At 44.0% G+C, this 17,252-nt stretch overlaps 1 protein-coding gene across 2 annotated transcripts in view; it reads right to left on the bottom strand.

The window, feature by feature from the left end:
- TSPAN12 (tetraspanin 12) overlaps positions 1-17,252 on the bottom strand; it is an 80,387-nt gene that overhangs the window by 45,945 nt on the left and 17,190 nt on the right. For both annotated transcript variants that reach the window (XM_035126862.3, XM_035126863.3), the window contains exons 3-4: positions 8,403-8,485; positions 7,416-7,551 (exon numbers count right to left, since the gene is read on the bottom strand). In XM_035126862.3, coding sequence (XP_034982753.1) covers positions 7,416-7,551; positions 8,403-8,485 — 219 coding nt within the window. The remainder of the gene's footprint in view (positions 1-7,415; positions 7,552-8,402; positions 8,486-17,252) is intronic.

Genomic DNA, 17,252 nt, shown 5'->3' with positions numbered 1-17,252 from the left:
AGACATCATGGTGGTAAGAAATGCCATTTTGTTTTTTGAAAACTTTATACAAACAAAAATATACAAATTTAAAACTTTGAAGCGACCATGGCAGCTGAAGGAAGGTAACTATCAAATACCCTTGTATTTTCAGAAGCCATGACAGGCTCAGGTACCTCACAAGTAAACCCTAAACGCTACATCACAATTATAGCAGCAATACAGTTGTATACATTATGCCTGAAGGACATCTACGTGAGTATCTCTTGCTTGGCTGGGAAGAAAATTTATGTTGTGTTCCTTCTGCAACTCTTTTTGCTAAGACTATTTCAGGTTGCGGTGACTGAGTCAGAAGAGGCCCAATTCTGTGTCACCACAATGAGGCTCACCTGCAGGTAGGAGAACACTTCTTCTTTTCCTCCAGCTCTTCTTTCCTCCAGGCTTCCCAGAGTTCACTATACCTGAGGTGAGACTCACCAACATTTGGACTGTGCTGATTTAGGTAAGTTCACATTCCACCACTCAGTGGTCTTTTTTTCCAAGACAATGTTTTTTTTGTGTTGGTCTCTCCTTTTCCTCATTTTCTTTTCTGCTGGTCTCTTCACAGGTCTCTCCAAAGAGCTCCCAAGCCGCAAATGAAACCAGCTTTCCCAAAGAGCTCTTCCTAACATCTTAAGGTGTTGTTTTTTTTCCTGAGTCAGGTTTTGCTTTTTACCTTGTTACATTGCTCAAAAAAAAAAGCAAAAGGCACTGGTGGTCAGCGCTCCTGGTTCCCAGGACGGGATTCAAGCCCTATTCGGTGTCACCACAATGAGGCTCACCTTGCAGGTAGGAGAACATTTATTTTCTTCCAGCTCTTCTTTCCTCCAGGCTTCCCAGAGTTCATTGTACCTGAGTTGAGAAGTCACCTGCATTTGGACTGTGCTGCTTTAGGTAAGTTCACATTCCACCACTCAATGGTTGTTTTTTTCAATACAATGTTTTTTGTGTTGGTCTCTCCTTTTCCTCATTTTCTTTTCTGCTGGTCTCTTCACAGGTCCCTCCAAAGAGCTCCCAAGCCACAAATGAAGCTAGCTTTCCCAAAGAGCTCTTCTTTACATCTTAAGGTGTTTTGTTTATTCCTGCGTCAGGTTTTGCTTTTTACCTTGTTGCATTGCTCAAAAAAAAAAAAAAAAGCAAAAGGCACTGGTGGTCGGCGCTCCTGGTTCCCAGGATGGGGTTCAAGCCTTATTCGGTGTCACCACAATGAGGCTCACCTTGCAGGTAGGAGAACACTTCTTTTCTTCCAGCTCTTCTTTCCTCCAGGCTTCCCAGAGTTCACTGTACCTGAGGTGAGAGTCACCTGCATTTGGACTGTGCTGCTTTAGGTAAGTTCACATTCCACCAGTCAGTGGTCTTGTTTTCCAAGACAATATTTTTTGAATTGCTCTCCTTTTTCTCATTTTCTTTTCTGCTGGTCTCTTCACAGGTCTCTCCAAAGAGCTCTTCTTATCATCTTAAGGGTTGTTTTTTTCTGAGAGAACATTCGCAGAATGTTCTCTCAGGTTTTGCTTTTTACCTTGTTGCATTGCTCAAAAAAAAAAAAGCAAAAGGCACTGGTGGTCGGCACTCCTGGTTCCCAGGACGGGGTTCAAGCCCCTGTGGTGCCCTTGTTAACTTCCAATGCAACAATCATGCCCCTCTATTTTTTCCTATATCCCTCACTTACCAAGGTATTAGCACGGGAGGGTTTTTGAGTAGTGATTTCAGTGAATGAGCTTGGTTCTGAACTCCGCCAAGGCATCTAAGGACCAATTCAAGAAACCTTTGCACTGTGCCTGCTGCTCTAATGATGCTTTCCTGATACATCACTGGCTGGATCATGTGGGTGCTTCCTATCCTAGCATCCCAGGTATGTATGTATGTATGTATGTATAATATATAACGCTTTTAAGAAAAATTTAAAGAAAAAATTCAAAGCAGTTTACAGAATATTAAAACATCAGTAAAACAAACTGAAGAAAGTCAAATATAGAGTATATTCTGTCAGATTTTTCAAAAAATGAGATGCTGGCACAGATGCAAAAGAAGAATGAAAAAGTTGTAGCAGAATTGGGGAAGAACACAAAAAATGGTCACAGAAATGTCTAGCAAATTAAAAAGCTTTGGACATTTCTGTGAAAATGAAAAAGAGAACGAAGAAATCAGAGGGGAACAAGAGATAATAAGGAGGGATATGAGAGGTTTAGCTGGCAGACATTTGAGGATCGTCTCGCGGTCTTAGAGATGAGACAAAAATCTAATGTTCTGCGAATAAGAGGCCTTCTAGAGGCGGACGGGGAACAAGTTCTTAAAACATACATAGCCAAGACAATTGCGGATTGGTTGGGAGAGCAACAGGAGTATGTTGAAGGATCTATTGACAGTTGCTAAATCGGGTAAGGCTAAGAAACAGCCTGGAGACTGTTTGGTAACTTTTAACTCTAAGAAATTGAAGGACGCTATAATTGAAGGAATAGGGTCATGAATACACCGGCTCCCAGGGAAGAAGTGCAAGCAGAGGGAGAAGGCAGTCGGGAAGAGGGGGGGGGTTAAACGCAGGAATAGATGAGTACAGTCAGGAGTCCTGTCCCCAACCCTCAGGAATGTCGACTGGAAACAGCCCTGATGGAGGTGGAGTTGAAATTACAGAGACACGTAGCAGCCTCAGCTCGGAGAGGGGGAACAAACATGGAAGCTCCGTGTCTGGGGATGAGGAAGGGGAGGAGGCTGACCCCCTTAGCCCCCGCTCTCGTCGAATAGGTGGCCTTCAGGACAGAACACGTCACAAGAGGAGGCTGGGCTGCTTTGGGTTTCACCGGAAGAAGCCTCCTCAGTAGGAACATCTTCACTGATGGACGGACGGCAGCCATCACCACTCCCTGAACTCTGTTGGGTTTTTTTTTTTTTGCAATAAATCTTCTTTCTAATTAACCACGCTCATTTGTTTCCAAGACTCCCTGACAAATAAAATTGAACATATAATTCTCAAACAAAATTTAGGTGTGATTTGTCTTCAAGAAACACATATAGCGAGCAAACATAACGGGCAGGTTCCAATCTGCCTTCATTACATATCTCTAGATGCCAGGCAAAAACATTGCTCTTCTCCCAGGCCTTTGGCTCATTAAATAATATATGGCCTTTTAAGCTGGGGAGGCTAGTGCTAATCTGGTAAGCATTTTTGTGTTTTTATGTTGTAAACCACACTGTGATCTTCGAATGAAGGGCAGTAGAGGAGGAGGAAGAGGAAGAGGAAGAGGAAGAGGAAGAGGAAGAGGAGGAGGAGGAGGAGGAGGAGGAGGAGGAAGAAGAAGAAGAAGAAGAAGAAGAAGAAGAAGAAGAAGAAGAAGAAGAAGAAGAAGAAGAAGAAGAAGAAGAAGAAGAAGAAGAAGAAGAAGAAGGTGCTCTGTTGTGGATTCACTCTCAGTTTAGACAATGGTTGTCAGGGTTGGGAAGTGTGTGAGCAGACATTGGGACGGGTCCAGAAGACTTGCAAATGAATAATGTTGCCCTCATGCCAAACATCAATGGAGGAAGTGTGAAGATTATTTTCAAATATTCCTCCTTCCCCATGTAGCCCCTGCCCTTGTGACAGGGCCGTCTTTACCTGGACGTGCTACGGGTGCGTTGTACCCGGACGCCGAATTCTGTGGGGCGCGACCTACGGGTGATTGCGTTCGATGGGTCATTTCGATAGCTGGACAATCAACGTATCCAGCGGCGCCCCCTAGTGGTGTCTTTCATTTTAGTGTGATTGCAAAAATGGAGCCATCTTTTACTTTTTCATGTTAGCAGTTTTTGCTGCCCCCCTCCTTAAAAGCTCAACAACTCTGAGCTGCCCCTCTTAAAAAAGCTCAACAACTTTGACATGCCCCCCCCCTAAAAAATGGGGGGGGCTGGGCAAATTTTTGAACCCCGGCGCCACATATGCTAAAGACGGCCCTGACCAGGGTACAGGAATCTAGCCCTAAATTGGCTGCTGCTCTCCAAGGTCTCAGGCAGAGAGAGAGATCTTTCCCATCGCACAAAATCCAATGCCTTTTTAATGAGAAACTAGAGACGGCATGAACAGAGTCTGCGATCTGCTGCGTTCAAAGGACGTGCAAACTATAATCCCAGACCAAAAAGTGAAGAGATGCACTCGGAGACATGACTGGGAGGAAGGCTAATCCCATCCAATTCCCCAAGTAGGTAACTCCATCCATTCTGGGTCCAGCCAGCTCCTTTCTGAACAGTGCAACTTATACAAACCACCCTGTTCTTTAAGACTGATGGCCATGCCTCTCTTGCATGGGCCATTGGGTGGTTGGCAACACGTGAGAATGCTTTTTCTGTGTTGCCATTCCAAGTGTGGAACTCCTTGAGGCAAGAGATTAGAGTTTCTGTTTCAATCTCAAGACAGTGTCGTGTCAGTATTTGCCCCTTCAGCTCCACCTACTCCCACCCTGGTGGTTTTGTGCCTTATAAAGTATAGGTATAGGGCACTGTGGCCCAAACCACTGAGCCTCTTGGGCTTGCCGATCAGAAGGTTGGTGGTTCGAATCCCCGCAACAGAGTGAGCTCCCGTTGCTCTGTCCCAGCTCCTGCCAACCTAGCAGTTCAAAAGCATGCCAGTGCAAGTAGATAAATAGGTACTGCTGTGGCGGGAAGGTAAACAGCATTTCCGTGCGCTCTGGCACTCGTCACGATGTCCCATTGAACCAGATGTGATTTAGTCATGCTGGACACGTGACCCAGAAAGGTGTCTGTGGACAAACACCGGCTCCCTCGCCCTGAAAGCAAGATGAGCCCCGCAATCCCATGGTTGCCTTTGATTGGACTTAACCATCCAGGGGTCCTTTACCTTTACATTACTGGGCAGTAAAGTAACATAAAAAAGAATAGAATAGAATAAATAGAATAAAAAATAAATAGAATAGAATAAAATAGTAGGACCATCCCTCTACAGTCCACTGTACTTTAAAGATACTTCTGGGTGTATATGTGTATACACACACACACACACACACACACACACACACACACACACGAGTATAAGCCTACTTTTTAGCACCAAAAATGTGCTGAAAAAGCCGCCCTCGGCTTATATTCGAGTGAGGCAGGTGGCGGCGGAGAAAGGCACAGGACCGGGGGTTCAGAGAAGTGCTGCGCTGTGACTCTCCGAACCCCTATCCTATGCCTGCTCTGTGTGAGGCGGCGGGTAGGGAGAAGCGATGAGGAAGGGATCCTTCCTTGCCGCTTCTCCCCCCACCCCGCTGCCGAAAGCTGGGAAAGGCATAGGATGGTATTTATTTTTATTTTTGAAATTTACCGGTAGCTGCTGCATTTCCCACCCTCGGCTTATACTCGAGTCAATAAGTTTCCCAGTTTTTTGAGGTAAAATTAGGTGCCTTGGCTTATATTCGGGTCGGCTTATACTTGAGTATATACGGTAATTTAGCTTCGGGAATGCATTCAGAACAATGTGTGCTTGATTACTTCAATCCTTGAGAAGTCTCAGGATGAAAAAGGGAAAGATTGAAAAGACTTAATATTTCACACCATGTTTCTTTATTCTGCCTTTCATCTGGTTTTACGAAAGCTTTTTCTGTCGAGCTGTTGTGGAGTGTCGTTGTTTCTTCTTAGGGTGATGAATTAACTATTGAATAGCACCTGCACACCTCTGCAACGCCATGGTAAACGGCTTATTTAGCAATTAGTCAAGAACTGCAGTGTACTTAGGAAAAGATCATTTATTTTTTGCTTATCAGTTGGACCAGAAAGAGCTGGTTCTCAGGCTCCCCAGAGTGAAATATTGTAGGTTAAGAGCTCTAGAACTGTCTAGGCTTGATTTAATGGAGTTTGATTGCTCTACACATAGTACATGTGTTTACTTCCAGATTGTGTTAAAGAGCAGTAACTGATTCTGCTTCTCCACTGGCATTTTAAATAAACAAAGAAAGAGAGGATTAGGGCCCAGTTTTAAATCATTCTGTTATTTGAACACACTGCATTTCTTTTAAAAAAAATTGGTGGTCAACAGAACATTCATCTGAGATTTAAAAAGGAAAAAAAACGATAATGGGTTAAATGTTTTAAGACATTCAAGTGATTTAAGAGCTTGTTTTAGAAGTCTGGGGTGGCAAGAACCGAATAATTCAGATTCTTTCCCATTCCCAGGCATCTGTCTGTTAAGGACAACTTACAGTGGAATGTTGCCTGGTACACAGCCTTATCTCAACTGTAATGTCCAGATTGTGGACTGCACTAAGGCTGCAGCTCTTTACACAGTTACCTGGGAGTAAATGCCACTGAACTCAATGGAGCTTACTTCCAGGTAAATGGGGAATTACAGTGCAATTTATGCATTGCTCAGAAGTAAGCCCCACCAAATTCAACAGGACTTACTTTGGAGCAGTACAGAATTGTGTTGAAACTGCAGCACTGTTTTCTAATAATGCTGGTTGAGTCCCACTCATGAAGTTAAGACTGAACCAGTTTTGGAGCTTTGTAAATAAGTGCCTAAATTCTACCGTTCAAGCAAAGCTAGGCATTCCTCAAGCTCTTAATCTATATTCCACTGGCAAAGACTTCATTTGTTTCCATAAGCTTTGCCTCATGCAGAACTGTATCTAAACGCAGAATGCAAATCCAAAGCAGACTGGAAAGTTGAACAAGACTTGGTCCCAGGGCAGAGAAGAAAGTTCTCCATTTCTACCAGCTTCCGAGGCTATGGGTGACCAAAATACCTTCAGCAGCCCTCTTCTCTCTTTTCCCCCCAAAGCCATTTAAAAAATAAATAAATACATTTATTCAAAAGTTACAATACAGCTTTGCCCACTGCCATAATATCACAGAATGATCACTCCGATCCTCAATCCCAATCACTGTGGGATTGTCTAAAAATATGCAGTATAAACACCAACAACTGGGAAACACTGGCCTGCGGGCGCTCCAATTGGAGCACAGCCGTTACCAAAGGTGTCCTAGGTTTCGAAGACGCTCAAACTCAGGATGAAAGGAAGAAATGTGCTAAGAGGAAGGCATGCTTGGCAAACCCTCACCGTGATCAACTCCCGCCTGGAAACCTATGCCCACACTGTGAAAGGACGTGTGGATCCAGAATTGGCCTCCACAGTCACTTATGGACTCACTGTTAAGGCCAGGCACCCCCAAACTTTGGCCCTCCAGATGTTTTGGACTACGATTCCCATCATCCCTGACCACTGGTCCTCTCAGCTAGGGATCATGGGAGTTGTAGGCCAAAACATCTGGAGGGCCGCAGTTTGGGGATGCCTGGTTAAGACTGTGTTCGTGGAAGACAAACTTACTCGGCTACGAGTGATCGCCAAAGAAGAAAGAGTGGCAATGGGATATTAAGAGACGTTCTCTTAGCATCAGTGACGAAATGGAACGGGAAAGCAGAAGACTCTTACCCACACGAGCAGAAGGAGGTTACTTTTCACTGTTCCACAATAGCCCAACATTCCAACAATGATAAGGAAACAGCAGACGGCAATCATGACTGGGTGGACAACTGGAAAGTAAGTGGAAAGAACAGCTTCCTCTACCCTGAAAGCAAATAAAAACAACAACAGGATCATGCTAACAGAACTGAACTGTGGCTCATTTTAGAAAATGGTAGTCTTCTGATCAAGGAATGCAGAAACCATTAGTCTTACCCACTTAATTTTATTTTGATTTTTTAAATGTGATTCAAATTGTATTTTAAACTAATAGTTTGATTTTGTGTTTTTAATTTATTATATATTTGGTGTTAGCCGCCCTGAGCCCGGTCACGGCCGGAGAGGGCGGGGTATAAATAAAATTTGTTGCAAGAGCTTCCTGCACTCAAGCGGAAGCCACGTTGGATGTTCAGCTTCTGAAAAATGTTCGGGAACCGGAGCATTTACTTTGGGGTTTTCGGCGTTTGGGAGCTGAAACGTTCCAAAATGGAACCGTTCAGGAACCGAGGTTTGACTGCGATGGTGCATTAAATGTACGGTGCAAAGGTGGCCTTAACCAGGATTATTCCAGCAGAGTGTTTTTTTTAACAGCATCTCAGATAAATTATGCAAAATACCAAAACCCCTTTCAGAAGCTGAGGGGGACCTCACCATAGCTGTCAACCCTCCATTTTTTTTGCGGGAAACTCCCTTATTCCAAGCCACAGCTGTCAACTTTTCCTCTTTTTTTTGGCTGGAAATTCCCTTATTCCAGCGCCGTTTCCCACTGCTATCCTGGATTGTTAGATATACCGTAGACTGTCCCTGGGACAGATGAGGCTGGTGATCCCTTCTTTTCAAATCTGAAAGTTGACAGCTATGGACCTCCCCCTCCCCCGCCCCGAACATTCACACTTCCCTCCTTGGCAGTCTAGCTACATGCAGACAACCATGGTTTAGCTGACCTGACAAGCCTACCTTGTTTCCGCAGTTAAAGTGAGAACATTATTCAAGTAGTCCCTCATCCAGGCAGAAACGGCTAACACAGTGACGGACATCAACTGAAAAAAAACAGGGATTTTATTTAGCAAACGCAATTCAGAGCAGACTCATTTATTAAAACAGCATTACAGCCAGTGTGCGCTCTTGCGCAGAACATCCCCCCCTACTTAGTGCTGTGAGCAGATGTGTTGCTAAAGTATTACTTCTCTAAACACGGCAATCTGCTCCTTTCCAATTTACTAATACTTTTGGAAGAGCGAGTTTCTCAACGGAGCCGTTTCCTGGCTGCTCTCCCCAAAACTGCGCACCTCAGGGACCCCGTAAGCTTTGAGGTTTTATTTTCTGCTTGTTGTAAGATTAATAACTCCAGCAGAGATTTCTTAAGTGAAATCCACAAGGTACCTGTGATACGTTTTCCTTCAGACTACTGGCTTTGAGAGACCACTATCTGTATAATTATCGGATTACTCAGGGGAGGGGAGAAATCCTCACTCAAGCTGGCGTGTATGGAGAAAGCCACTTGTGTGACTGAAGCTGAATGAGTAACATGCAGCTCATCGGAGACCTGAACTAGGTTAAGATGACGGAATGTAATAGGATCAATTCCAGCTGTTGAAAAGGTTTTGCCAACTTCTGAACACTCACCGTTTGGTTATCAAACGTGGGCAATCAGGAAACGTGAAAGGAACTTAAGATTTCGTATTTTAAACTATACGTGATTTAAAAATCATAGAATTTCAGAATTTGGAGGGCCCGTGGAAGTTCCCAAATCCAACCCCTTGCTGAGCATTAGCAGTATTGTGGCTGAAAGGACTTGCAAGTACTCAACTTGATAGAAATAAAATATATAAACACACACATGCACAATACTGAAATACAGTGTTCGAAACTCCCATTGTTCTAGGCGCATTTTGCGACAGGGAATTTCATTAGTGTGGGCAGTTTCTGAGCTCTGGGCACAGTACCACGCCTGAAACTTCAGATTAAAACTGCAGAGTGGACAGGAAGGAGGACCTTTTTCTGCCTCCCCAATCCCAGCTACTCTCCGAAGACTGGAGAAGAGACCCTCTGAAGAATATTAGGGGGGTAGGCAGGGGAAGGACTAGACCAGGCATCCCCAAACTTCGGCCCTCCAGATGTTTTGGACTACAATTCCCATCATCCCTGACCACTGGTCCTCTTAGCTAGGGATCATGGGAGTTGTAGGCCAAAACATCTGGAGGGCCGCAGTTTGGGGATGCCTGGACTAGACCATGTGAAAAATGAACATAATATTTGAGCTGCAGTTCATTCATTTTCAGCTTTGTATTCTTGTTATAAAAAGGTGCTCCTAGACATTCTGTTGTTGCGCCCGTAAGCTTACTTTAAGGTGTCATTTAGCTCCTAGCTTTCATATCTCAGTTTCTAACACTGCGGAAGTAGTAACTAAGAATGCGACCATGGCATTTTTTTATTTCGAGCTACAAAAAGGACCATATAAATACACCCATTCTGGAAGAGGATCAAATTGAGCTTAATCTCCATTTAGGGAGGCTTGAAGGAAAGTGATTACCTCATCATTTGCTATTATTATTGGTCATTAAATTTATATACAGCCCTTCACCCAATGACCACAGGGCAGTTTACAAAATTAACCTCATTCAGAATTGGAACACAGATATAGCATCAAAAGAGTAGCCTGATCTTAGATAAGGAATGGAAGCAATTGAAGGTTGCTATTGCCATTTGTTTTCAATGCTTCTAAGCAACCCTTCTTCCCCCTACCCAAAATTAACACTGTGGATCCTGCACCCACATTTAAGAATCCAAAGGACCAGACATCATAGCTGCCAAGTTATCCCTTTTTAAAGGGATTTTCCCTTATGCTGAATAGGCTTCCTCGCGAGAAAAGGGAAAACTTGGCAGCTATGCCAGACATTTCCCTGTCCTCTCTCCAACTCTAACCATAACATTCATGTTCTTAATTAGGCCTTAAATCAGATCCTGATCACTCATTAATTCTGTAAGCATTAATTATCGGGAAGGGCCTGATTCACACTGGAGAGGGAGTCTTTGCCTAGCTCCATGATTTTTCTGAACAGCTATGGGAATGTAACATGATAGATCTACATAGGCTCGTGGCAGTTTGTTTGCACATTGCGCATGTAACAGTGGCTGGAAAATAGCCTAATTCTTACTACTAGATTGGGGGGGGGGGCAATCTACACTACTATTCTGAGGCTGTGAGGTCGACAAGCCCACACCCGCCCTTCCATGTAAACGGCCATTATTCACCTGCCAGTGACCCAGCTCTCTTTAGAAAGCACAGCACCTGGACTTGGGATGTGGTGGAAACCAAAAGATGACCAAAAGTGCAAGCTAAGTAGGGGATTTTGAGATCTCTTTGGAGAAGCCTTGGTGCTTGACGTGATCTGCATGTTGAAAACCAGAACCGCCTTTTATCAATTTTATTCAGCCTCTATGGAAATAAAATCCGCAAGTTTCATCGATATCTCTTTAGCCCCCTTAAACCACCCACCCCCCAACTTTGCTTTAAGGAAAGATAAACACAGACCTATCGGTTTATCTGGCCTCTCTCGCTGAGCAGTTAACAGCGAACAACAAACTATGACAACGGCACAAAAGGTTTCCACCTGTAGCTTCTAATTGTGTCGACGACGCCATCGATTAAGAAGCAGCTCTGCTATCTCAAGCAGCGCCTCGTACTCTCCGTTCCCTCCAAAAGGAAAACAAAGGGGTGACATTGAGTTGCTGGACGAGCAACTATTTATTACATTCGGCAGCAGGCTACACCACAAGCAGCTATGCGGAAGACAGAAGAACCCTGTATATATTTGAGGCAGGAATGTCAGAGGAGCAAAGGAACAGCTGCAACTAGAACCATGCTCCCTTGGCGCGCAGCAGAGTTCCAGCTACAAAATTGACAAGCACACGCTGGGGCGTATGCAAGGCGTTCATCCCACATCAAGACTCCCCATCCAATTTTTTCTTCCAGCCTTTTCTTCCTTCCTTGGCACAAAAATGGGCACATGGCCCTGGAATGAGAATGCAAATTGGCATGAAGGCATAGCCTCTCTTCACCCTCTCAAGATCAAACCTATCCATTCTGAAGGAAATCAGCCCTGAGTGCTCACTGGAAGGACAGATCCTAAAGCTGAGGCTCCAATACTTTGGCCACCTCATGAGAAGAGAAGACTCCCTGGAAAAGACCCTGATGTTGGGAAAGATGGAGGGCACAAGGAGAAGGGGATGACAGAGGACGAGATGGTTGGACAGTGTTCTCGAAGCTACGAACATGAGTTTGACCAAACTGTGGGAGGCAGTGCAAGACAGGAGTGCCTGGCGTGCTCTGGTCCATGGGGTCACGAAGAGTCGGACACGACTTAACAACAACAAAACAAGCTCATATTGTCACAGTGTTACCCATTATATCAGAGCCTCCAAGTGTCCCTATTTTCCAGGGACAGCCCCCGATTTACAAAAGCCGTCCCGGTTTCTGATTTCATCCCGGAATGTCCCGCTTTTCCTTAGGACGTTTCTATTTTCGTTGGAGGGTATGGTAGGACATCCCTATTTTCATCAGATAAATATTGAATGGGTATCTGACCCTGAGCCATCTGAAGGCAGCTCTGTGGAGGGAAGGATTTTTTAACGTCAGCTCTGTAGAGGGAAGGATTTTTTAATGTGTCATGTTTTATTGCATTTATTATATATGTTGGAAGCCGCCAAGAGTGGCTGGGGTAACCAAGTCAGATGGGTGGGTATTAATTATTATTATTATCATTATTACGGAATAGGACGCCCCTATTTTCAACAGAGAAATGTTGGAGGGTATGTTATATTAATATATATTGTATTCAAATTTTGGTAATTATTTCTAAAATTTGCATCTATCCATATAAATTAGCATAGGCATGCTTTATGCTGATTGGTTTTCTCTTCCATCCTCTTTTTCCAGTGATATATTTCTTCTTTGTGGGCTCCCAAGTGTGTGACTATTGTATACCTGTCTGCTTTGCTGCATGAATCCCCTTCCTCTCTTTTTTTAAAATTCTCCTTTCTAAAGTTCATTTTTCTTCTTCAAGGGCAGTCTTGAGCAGGTCAGGCGCCCTGGCGCTGAGGCACGGAGATCACTCCGGCGCCCCCACACTTGCAGCGCCACCGGGACTATAGCTAGAGCCGGCCCTGTTCTTCTTAGTAATGGCGCCATTCTAGTAATCTGTCTCCAACTCGCCCCTTTTCCTTCCATCCTTTCTTTCTGCTTCCTTTTTTTAACAAGAGAGAGAGAGAGAGAGAGAGAGGAGATAATATTCTTCCTTTTTTCTCCAACCAACAGCATTTTGGTAAGCTCTAGCAAAATATTTTTCGTGCCATGCTTCTCTGCACAATACAATTTGTGAGCATATTGAGCAGCAGGAATTTCTCCAGTAATATTGCTTTTCGTGTTGGGACTGCATTATCTTACTATTCCGCCGCTTTTGAAAAGTGAGGTTAAAGCAGCAGCATGAAAAAAGTAGGAGCTGCACACTTATATAAGATGAAGGGAAATAGCTCACCTGCAGGAGTTTGATCCCTTGGCTATGACTAAAATGCCATTTCTCTCTAACATTACCACAGAGTTGCTTACCTGTCATCGGTTCATCTGTTTTTGCTCTAAGGTAAGGACTGCCATAGGAATAACTGTGATGGAAAGCACACTTTCTGGGTGTGTTGCTGTTACAGAATTGTTTGGGGGCATTGATTTTAATTAACTAATCTGTTATCACATTTCTCTACTGCTCTTCATCACATTTGTCCTAATCTTTGGGGGTTTTTTAAAGAATGAAAATATAGAGTCAATGAATGTTCTTGTGGTTTCTTAGTTTTGTGTGTGTGTGTGTGTGTGTGTGTGTGTGTGTGTGTGTGTAAAATTTTCATTTTTCTACATATCAAATTAAACATTTTTCAACCTTTGAAACATCCAATGACTTCCCTTCTTCTCCTACCATGGTTCATATTACATATCACAGTTTCCTCCATATTTTACTACAGTGGTACCTCGGTTTACAAACACAATTGGTTCCGGAAGTCTGTACTTAACCTGAAGCTAACTTCCCCATTGAAAGTAGTGGAAAGTGGATTAATCCATTCCAGACTGATCTGTGGAGTACTTAAACTGAAAATACTCAAACCGAGGCGTACTTAAACCGAGGTGTGACTGTATAACCATTCAAATCTGCTTTCCACTTTTACATCAATCAAATATTATTTACCCTGTTGAATTTAATTAACGCTGCCAGCGTTTTGAGCTGTGTACAATTATTTTCCGTATACTCAATAAATATTTTCCACTCTTCTTTAAGTTGCCGTTTGTTGGTTTGTTGGTTTTTTTGTTTTCCCCTCATTGTATGGATTCAAATACAGTGGAACCTTGGGTTGCAGATGTAATCTGTAATGGAGACACATCTGCAACCCGCAGCATTCGTAACCTGCAGCGCCGCATCTGCTCATGCGCAAAGTGCAATTTAGTGCTTCTGCGCATGCGCAGGAACCGAGAAGTAACCCTTTCTGGTACTTTCCGGGTTTCCTGTGGTCCGCAACCTGAAAACACATAACCCGAAGCGTTTGTAACCTGAGGTACCGCTGTATTTATTTTGCAGTTTGAAAGTGTGTGGGCTATCAATAAACTTGAATGGGCTTGCAATATTAGTGGCTGGGTACGTAGTTTGCATAATATACCAGTTTAGAGCATTTTTTCCCCTAGAAAATACAGAGAGGCATAAGCATTAGCAGATACTGTACAGGCAGTTTAGAAAAGAAACTGAAAGAGAAACATAATTCAGCATTTTCAATCCTGGCTCTTCAATTGATGGTAGAGTAGTTGGTCTATTGACCTTAAGACTAAAAGGTCGCTAAGCTAAACATCTGTACTGACACATGGTGCACAGCTTTCCCATAGCACATGTGGAAACTCACATCCCTTACACGAAGAGAAAAGCTCTCCTCCTTCTTTCAAAACAATGCTCTACTAGCCTAAGGTCGCTTGAGAATTCTTGTCCGACCAAGTCTGTAGACGTTAACTTCTAAGGCGGGCCCTTTCAAGTGTAGTGTTAATTACACAAGGCATCTGGAACTATGAAGGGGTAACTATCAGAATAGAGATGTTTCTTCCCAATAGTTATTTTGGTAGAAATTTAGCAGAGCGCTGGCGCAGCAGGCAGGTAGGAAGCAACATGGGATTTCACGAAATAATGACATGAGACAATTCCCTATGAGCACATACGCTGTCTCTGAAATGTGACAAACTCAGCATCCTATACCCTTTTAAAATGTGGCTCTTTTCTGGGTAAAGGTAAAGGGACCCCTGACCATTAGGTCCAGTCGTGACCGACTCTGGGGTTGCGGCACTCATCTCGCATTACTGGCCGAGGGAGCCGGCGTACAGCTTCCAGGTCATGTGGCCAGCATGACAAAGCCGCTTCTGGCAAACCAGAGCAGCACACGGAAACGCCGTTTACCTTCCCTCTGTAGCGGTACCTATTTATCTACTTGCACTTTGACGTGCTTTCGAACTGCTAGGTTGGCAGGAGCTGGGACCAAGCAACAGGAGCTCACCCCGTCACGGGGATTCGAACCGCCGACCTTCTGATCTGCAAGCCCTAGGCTCTGTGGTTTAACACAGCGCCACCCGCGTCCCTTAGGAAAATAGGTAGACAGTTGTAAATATTAAAAGATGTTGTCTGAATGTTGTGAATGAGGCCTGCTTGTTATTTGTGAGAAATGGAGCCTGTCAAGTGGTTTGGAATTCCCTTCCCGATGGAAATCTGCCAAGTATCCTTGCATCTTATTTTTAGATGTCTTCCGAAGGCTTTCTTGTGTCGCCAGGCCTTTTCAGCTGGGTGAATTTTTTGTTGTTTATATGTATATATTTTTGCACACTGCATGGATGTGTTCTACACAAGCTAGCGGTAAATAAATATTTTTTCTGGGAGGAGGGTGTTATTGGGTTGTTGTTTTTATTCTGATTATATATGTTGTGATCTTTTCTATGAACCACCCTGAGACCTCCGGGTATAGGGGGGTATATAAACTCAAACAACAACAACAACAACAACAACAACAACAACAACAACAACAACAACAACAACACTCTCTAGGCTACACTGGAGTCAATATATAGCTAGCTAGATAATTTTAAAATGTATCTAAAACAGGTTTCTTCTATATTGCATACAACATTCTTCGCAGAAATCTTTCCACTGAATTGAGAATATCCTGCTCCACTTTACCAGTTCTGGGACAAGTAAATTAAGTTTCTGTTCAGTCACTTAGCAGACTTCTATGACTGATAAGGCACAGTAGCCCTCTTTAGCATTTGATCCAAGAGGGCACCAGGTTGACAAATCCTGCCTGGGGAGGCGTTGCCAGGGGACTGGCCAGGTATGGGGAGGGACTTTCCAGCTTACACAATAGAATTTGAATCTTCCCTCCAAGCACCAGTTGGCTCCAGAACTTCTCCCACCCTCCACACCCTCATTGAAGCTTCTTTTGCAGGTTAACCTTTTTCCACAGGTACACAGGCGCTGCTACGTCAAAGGTCGCGGTTGAAGGGCCGGAAAGCAATTTTCCTGCATTGGCAGGTTTTGCCTTTCCCGTAGCAATACGTCACAACTTGGGCGGTTTCAGGCCTTGGTCGGAATTCTTTTGGCGATCTTCCTAGAGGAAGGGACGTGAGGCGGAGACCTCACCCCCTTTGTGGCGACAAGATCAGGGTATTGGGGTGAAGCATTGACTATGCCAAGAGATGTCATTGCTTCCCCCTTCCAGCGGCGGCGAACGGGGGGTGGGCTCTCTCTGCTTGAACATATGTTCTCCAGAGCCAGCCCCAACCCCCATACATGTGGATAACCCTGAAGTCTCCCAGAACCCCAGCTGGGGACTGGGAAGGATAACGCCCAATGCCTGAGCCAAGGTCTCCCTACATCTGAATCTTAATAAAGTTGTGGCCAATTTGAATCCCATAGCACGTTGTCTTGCGTCTTTATTCCGCTCAGCGGGTCGTCTGGGGTTTGGGGGACTCTGCCATAGGGACACTTGGAGGGTCTGTGTTTAATTTTTATTTTGAGAAGTACCAGTAGTTGTGAGACATCTGCAATAATCTGTCAAGTTTTGGAGACACTGCAAATTCATGCTCAGCAGCATATTATCTGTATTTGTTATGCAGAGCCAGAACCACAAATGTGGGAATAGTGTTCAGGGTAATACCCCCCATCCTGAAGGGGGGGGAACCTGGTTACTACCCAGAAGATGACATATAAGTGGAAGACATCTGGCATCTGGATTATATATTCAATATGCACGTTTGGCTTTTGACTGCAAGGGGGAAATCAGCCCACACAGCATCTGTGCTTATAGTATAATTTGTTCTTCTCAACACTTCCTCCTACTGAATGTTGAAGATTTCCAGACGAATCTGTCTTGCCTGTATCTCTGGGTTCCCAAATCACACACTCCGCAATTGCACAGGAGTCGGGTTAATTTACAAGATAAAAATGCAGCCAGCACTCTGCTTTCTTCTCGGTAAGCAGGCATTCAGTAAAACGAGGAGCTCCGACTCCTACACAAAAAGTAATGTGTGTATTTACATTGCAGGAATTTCCCCTTTCAAAGTTGGTCGATAAATCAGAATCATGAGCCCTTCTGCCTTTCAAATTGAAATTTGCTCCTTACTATTGAAGCCTCAGTCAACTATTGCTTGTACTGGATCCCAAACACTTTGCCTGTGGTTCAGTAGCTCTGATACTGAAAAAAGAATTCCCTCACAAACTGGGCCTTTCATGTCCTATT

The sequence above is a fragment of the Zootoca vivipara genome, chromosome 9 (assembly GCF_965207765.1).
Source record: "Zootoca vivipara chromosome 9, rZooViv2.hap1.1, whole genome shotgun sequence".
Classification (NCBI taxonomy): domain Eukaryota; kingdom Metazoa; phylum Chordata; class Lepidosauria; order Squamata; family Lacertidae; genus Zootoca; species Zootoca vivipara.
This window is presented reverse-complemented; position numbering and strand designations above follow the sequence as displayed.